Source organism: Macadamia integrifolia, chromosome 8, assembly GCF_013358625.1.
Source record: "Macadamia integrifolia cultivar HAES 741 chromosome 8, SCU_Mint_v3, whole genome shotgun sequence".
NCBI lineage: Eukaryota > Viridiplantae > Streptophyta > Magnoliopsida > Proteales > Proteaceae > Macadamia > Macadamia integrifolia.
The window spans coordinates 32,199,191-32,206,116 of record NC_056564.1 but is presented as its reverse complement, the minus strand read 5'-3'; the positions used below and the strand labels follow the sequence as shown (position 1 = coordinate 32,206,116).

Here is a 6,926-nt window from a genome sequence, read left to right as displayed (position 1 = left end):
CACATGCATGGTATATAGCAAATTGACCCCTACTTGAAAACATATGAAATGCATAACCTGAATCTAAAATCCAATTTGAAGTTTCTGTACCTGATGAAATAATGAAAAATATATCTCATTCACTTTAAGACCCTTCGCTTTTGGCCTCTTTTTTTCCTTTTTACGTTGTGCATAATTCCTATTTATATGACCTTTTTTGTCACAAGAATGAGTTACATTGCAACTTGGAGCTATCCTTATTATTTTCGGATTTTTGCCACTCATTTGGTTTGCCTTTGCTCGACCACTACTTGTAGCCAAGGCATTATCCTCCTCTGATGTCCTTTCACTACTACTACTCTGCCGTGTCTCTTTCATTATCAAAGCAACAATAACTTTGTGAAGTTTGAGAATGTCCTTAACGAACAAAATTGTAATCAGAATGTGATCCAATGGAGGTAGTGAAGCAACAAGGAGAAGTGATTAATCCTCATCTTCAATCTTATCATCTAAAGCAACAAATCCATTAGTATCCTATTAAACTTATCTAAGTGCACATCAACATTCGCTTCCCTTAAAAACAATCAATTGTTTCTTCAAAAAATGATAGGTTTGTTAGTGATCTAGACAATTGAATCATGTTGTTCACTAGGTCCCTTAAATCTATCCACTCATTCTTGTTTGATCTCTTCTTGATAGATTTGACGTCCCCTCCCTTGTAAGAATATCTTTCACTTCTTGTTGTTATAAAATAAAGTCATTGTGGTCATTGAAGGGTTTTATAGAGAAGCTTAAACCCACTATGATTTGATATATCCAATTTTACTATCTTTGACTACCATCAATCTAAGCAAATCTGATCAGCTCTAATCATTACTAATCTTATATGAACTAGCATAGTCTACACCAACTAATAAGATTTTATTCAATTAGCACAATTCACTAAATCTATAGTACGGAAAATCTTGGAACAGGAAGCTCCACTCGATCATTCACTAAGCTTCACTTTAACTTTTTAAATTTTTTACTTTCTTGGGCTGCATGAACAACTTCCACATACACCCCTGCCCTTTTTTTTTCCGTAACCATGAGTTACAACCATTGTTTCCTTCCCTGGGTACTACTTCCACTCAACCCCCTCCCCCTTTCCTTGGGTTCCATGCAAATTACATTCCTCATTACTCAAGCTCCATGTGAACCTTCACTTTTTATATTCTTCTTCTTTTTTTTCTTTTTTCTTTTTAATTTTTTTTTTCTCCTGCCATGGTTTCCACATCCCCCACATTTTCTCTCCTAGGTTTTGTTTATTATGTTTAAAAAAAAAAAAAAAAAACACTTTTCTCAAGTGGCCAAAAAGAAGAAACTTTTCTTTCCTGAGACTGCATGTAGCTGTGCTTCCCCTTTCTTCCATCTCACTTATGAAGTTCTGTGTGCCTCGCTCTGATATCAACGTCGTGAAGAATAAAAGGAATTATCATGGTTTGGCATGAATGACCCTAGAGAATCAGAGAATCTTCATATTCACAGAAAAGTTTATCATCACTCTTCACCTCACTAATTGATCTTCTCTCTTACTCCAAGGATTTTTCTCATATAGATTATATATGGGTACCCTAAACATCAAAATTCTCACAAAATTATAATATTATCTGTATACATGTCATGTCATGGACCCAAAACCAACCCAATTAAACATGTATAACCCAATAATAAATGCGAACGCTTCTGTAGAGTTAGTAAACAAGACAGAAAAGCCAACATATATGAGACTAGAACTCATCCATGATGAATTGTTCTTGTTTTTTATGCTTTCTTGTTAAAGGTGATCAAGATTTTTATTTTTTTTCCCAAAACAATAAAATAAAAACTAATGATTAAAAATAAAAAAAAATTATTGGACATAGAAAAACTTGTCTTTTTTTTTTTTTATAATAAATAAACAAATATTGCACAATATGACTCTCCATAAGAACCCTTAGAAAGATGCCGAGATCATCACACCACTAAATAAGAAGTAAAGGAGCAAAAGAAAGAAAAGGTGAAAGAAGTCGATGTTAAGTTCATTGAATCAACCAATGATGTAAAGAAGCAAAAGAACGAAAAGGTGAAAGAAGTCGATGTTAAGTTCATTGAATCAACCAGAGCAAATATAAGGAAGAAAAGGAGGAAGTGGAATTATAATCCACTATGTTTATGCCCCATAGCTGTTTAGTGATGAAACCCTAAATTCTCGTAGTATGATGTAGATGCGCACTTAGGAGCATTGAGACAAACTAACTTAGCTTCGGATTTTCTTTATAATCATAAATGCTAATTAATTATTTGATGATATCAGGACTAATTGAACATATATGCACCAATCTCAATATCACATGATCATTAGTATCACTGGGAAGGTTTATGGAAGCATGGATGATTAATCATACAATAATTTTTGTATTTACAAGCAAGTGGCAAGGAGCATTATCATGTAAACTCATTTTTGTTTGAATTCCTGTCATATGATGAATATAAATTTCAAAAGATGATTGATTCTTTATATTTAGGCTCAAATTCTTCAAATGTGAGACTTTTTATTTTTCTTTTTCAGGAAAAGGGTTATAGTTCTGGAATCATGAATAGATATGTTTGGAGAAATAGAAATCTGAAGAAAAACAGAAAAAAGTGGCAATTGAAAGATAAAAGACAACGTGTAGAGTGGGTCAATTTGGTCCATACCTAAATGGGTTGACATTCTACGATGAATTATACCTCAATAATTTCTCTCTTCTTCTGTTGTTATCGTATGTCAGTTTCAAAGTTGGATCAGTGGGAAAGATATAAGTAAGACAAGTACATCTAGATCACCTGTTTTGATTTTCTTCACAGCTCTATCCAAATTTGGTAGGTAAAGAGTAGTTCAAGTGGATTATAACTTGTAACGATTAAGTCTGGAACTGGGAAGACCATATTTGAGCTTTAATGAAATTTCCCTAAACGGATATATGAGACTGGAACTCATCTATCATGAAAAACATTTAATTCTCGTTTCTGATGCCATCTTGTTAGAGGTGATCAACATCTACTTTTATTTTTTTATTTTTATCTCAAAAAAAAAAAAAAAAAAAAAAAAAAAAAAAAAACTTTTTTTTTTTTTGGATGGACATTAATTAAAAAAAAAAAAAATAGAGAGGAAGAGAAAAAAAAAAATAAAGGAAGAAGTTAGTTTTGGCTTACTAACTGTTACTACTTAATTAACACTAATAATAGTGCTTATCAGAGGGAGGAGCAGTTGTAGCAATTAAAAGTGGCAGATATAATTAAGCAGGTACCTGCTTGCTATAGGAGACACATGGATGATAATAATATATATGTATCAGATGAAACCCATAAACCCAAATCCACAAATCCTCAAACCCATTTGCTTAATAAGAAGAAGGTTCCATGAAGATCAAGAAACAATAACAGCCAGAGAGGATTTCTAGAAAATCAAAACCAAAAACAACTGAAAGTAGAAACTAATTAAATTGTACATAAAAGTGGTCTCATGATGAGAAAGAGAGGAAAAAAGAGATGATGATGATAAACCATGAATTTGCTGACCTTTCTGATCCGAAAAAGAACAACTAACTATCCATTCGATGATGCAGAAGTAGTTGGTGTCTTCTGATCAGCTTTCCTCCTCTTAATTAGTTTCCATTGGAGATCGATCACAGGTTCAGTTGGTCAGTATGGAGGCCTCCCAGCTGCGTTACCAGCCCAACCTTCAACTGGTAAATTCCCCATGTTGTTGAGTGGCAAATTGAAGAATGGAAGACCTGAAGACGGATCAGGAAACGGGTTGTTGACACCACCACCTCCACCACCTTCATTGGCAGCACCGCCACCACCCGAAGACTGTGAAACCGGCGGTTGTATCTGAAGCTGCTGTTGTTCCTCCTCCTCCAAAGGTAGCCGCTCATACGCCACGTTCGTGAATGAAGCTGCTATTACGATTACCGGTCCGGCGGCAATCAGTGCACCCACGACATTCCCACCGACTACCTGACCCTGTCCGCCGGCCAAAAATATAGTCAAGCTCGTCGCACCTGGTGGTGCCGGTGGCGGCAAGAACGAACCCGACAGCGATAATATCTCGAACCGCCCGTGTAATGTCACGATCGCCCCCGCTGCCGCCGGTTGCCGCAAGCTTACATTTGTAACAGTGCCGCTTCCACTCAAAATACAGATCCCACGCTGCCTGCGCCTGGCATAGGTCGCCACGCAATCAAAGACATCACAACCGTTGCCGACTTCCAAGATATGTGCACGAAGCGTGTTTGCACTCTCTCTGGTGATAATTACCGGTGGTTTCGGCTTGTTCTTCGAACCAGGTGGTCGACCTCTGGGCCGACGACCCACGAGATCGCCAGTACCGCCGCTGTTGGCTGAGACGAGCTCCAGTCCATGGTGGTTTGTATCATCACCGTCGCCGGAGAACTGACCTCTATTGTTGTCTTCTTCAGATTCTTGTTGCATCTGCAAGTGCAAGTCCGGCCGGTGAAGCTGATGAACATAACGAGATGCTGTGCCTAAATCAAACCCCGCCATACCCACATCAAAAGAAACCCAGGAAAACTAGGAAAAAAATATTTAAAATAAACTAATAATTATTTAAAAAAATAAAAATAGGACGTTTGAAAATCGAAATAGGAGCTGAAGCTGAGAGATTGGATTGGTTTTTTCTTTTAATAATAAAGGTGGAGAGAGGATTAAAGAAAGAGAAGAAAAGAGAGCCCCGGAACTCAAACCCTAGACAGAATAGAAAACAAAGAAGATCAAGTGCAGAGAAAGGGAAGGTGGGAAGGAAGACGAGAGAGATAAAGAAGCAAATGAAGCAGCTCCACCATTCTCTCCTTTCTACAAAAAACACCTCAATTAAGATTTATTTTATTCTAGTTTTTATAGAGAGTAGGGAAGGAGAGAGACATAGTAAGACTGTAAGAGTGAGTTAGGGTCTCTGGAAAGCTTTTAAACCATTTAGAAAACCATGGTTAAGGAAGTTGACCAGGTTAGGTTAAGGGGATAGGTTTGAGTCGTTGGATGGGAATCTAACCTAAACTGGTGTTACGTGAAGGAACTTGTTTGATTGGTTCCGTAGTCTACGTTGTCTTTCTTAGATTTCACAAAAAGTTTTCACGAAATGCAAAAACGTGGGGGAAGGGACAAGTGGGAGGGTGATGGTGGAGCTGCGGCGGGTGGGGACCATTTCTTGGCGTCTGTTCCCAACCTGGACCGGCCACCTTGGCCCACCTTAAGCCCATCTCGCCCTTTCTCTTTCTGCGTTTCATTTCAGCTGCAGCCGCCGTCATTACCCTTCGACTTACTAAGCCCGGCTTCCTTAATCCATACTCTCATAAATGATAATAAAAGATCTCTTGAGGTTTAATTTACTTTAATTCTAAAGTTTGGGGATCGTTTGGTTGTACCAACAGTTCTATTCCTAGTAGAGTCAAACACTCCATTGTAAACTAATCTGATCCTGTACCCTACTAGCAAGATACAAATCAATTGAGCAAGCAGTTTGTCTTCGATTTTCCTAACTAACCAAATCCATGTTCTGATATCAGGCTATGTTTAGATAAATAAAAATATAAAAATCATAATGAAGAAATCATTGATTTGTGTGCCTATTTTTCTCCTTAAATTCTTTTTTTTTTTTTTCTTGACATCCGAACATAGTCTTAGTGGCACAAATACATGAATCGAATGTTGGACCCAATAAGCCCTTATAAGGGTTTTAGAGGTTAATCCAGTCTGATTTTGAGAAGAGTCAAGATGAGGTTTTATTATGATAAACCGAGTTGTAAAATTCTTACATTTGACCATAGCATTTGCACAGTTTCATATATGTTAGGTTTTATTATGTATTCTTGTTTATTTATTTTTCTACCAATGAAATCACAAACACAATTAAGAATTTTTCTTTCAGGTCAAAAAGAACAATTATTTATTTCATGGTGAATTTATCCAAACAAAAACCATCAGCAATTTCAAAAGAAAAAGCATAATATATTCACATACACACATATATATATATATATATATTTTTTCAAATAATTAGTATAAAGAACAAAGAAAAAAAAAATGGCTGTGAAGTCTAAAAAGCAAGACCTAGAGAGAAGCATTCACAGTGGTTGGTTAGAACTCAAAATAGAAGCGCTTGAAAGGTCTGAGAGAGAGAGAGGATTGATTCGCTTTGGCCTGAGTACCACCTACCTAACCCATAAGAATTAAACAAAGAAGAAAAATTGATTAAGAATTTAAAAACTTAAAATTAAATAAAGAGAGGACAAGGAGTGATCATTCACCGTTTCCCCATCTCCTCTCGTCACTATAGATATTCAACGTCTGCCTATTGCCATATTGAAGGGCAAATAAGCATGTTAGATTGTTAGCAAGGATTTGGACCACTGGTATGGGCCCCTATCACACGTGTAAGTGGGACCCACCGTCCAACCTATGACTGTCAGAGATATATTGGGTGGGTGTCTTGCTTGTTTGGCCCAATTAGCTCCTTTGTTTATTAGGACGCGAAAGCAAGTGGGTGGAAAAACCTTAAGGTTCCAAAGAACTCAATCTAAAACGTCAAATCCTCTCTCTCTCTCTCTCTCTCTCTCTCTCTCTCTCAAAAACTTAGGTGGAAGAGGAGGTGAGAGAGGGAGGGTCTACCTCTAACATTTTCTCATGCATATCCCAATCCCTATTGGAGTTCGGTGTATTATTTTCTATGTTGGTTAGCATTCAGTTATTTTATAAATGTGAATTAATGGATTACTGTTGATTGATAGACATGGTTGGCTTTATGTTTTATAGTGAGTGGAGATTTGTCTAGATTTTTAAGGCGAATTAGAGATTAAGTGAATAGTTGCATGGCTCTAGATTCGATTCTATCCGTGCATCTACGATTTAAGTGGAGATTATAACTG

At 36.8% G+C, this 6,926-nt stretch overlaps 1 protein-coding gene across 1 annotated transcript; it reads right to left on the bottom strand.

The window, feature by feature from the left end:
- Positions 1 to 3,356: 3,356 nt before the first annotated feature.
- LOC122087576 (AT-hook motif nuclear-localized protein 23-like) lies at positions 3,357 to 4,922 on the bottom strand. The gene has a single exon (XM_042656751.1). The coding sequence runs from the start codon at positions 4,546 to 4,548 to the stop codon at positions 3,685 to 3,687; it is 864 nt and encodes a 287-aa protein (XP_042512685.1). The 5' UTR covers positions 4,549 to 4,922; the 3' UTR covers positions 3,357 to 3,684.
- Positions 4,923 to 6,926: the final 2,004 nt, after the last annotated feature.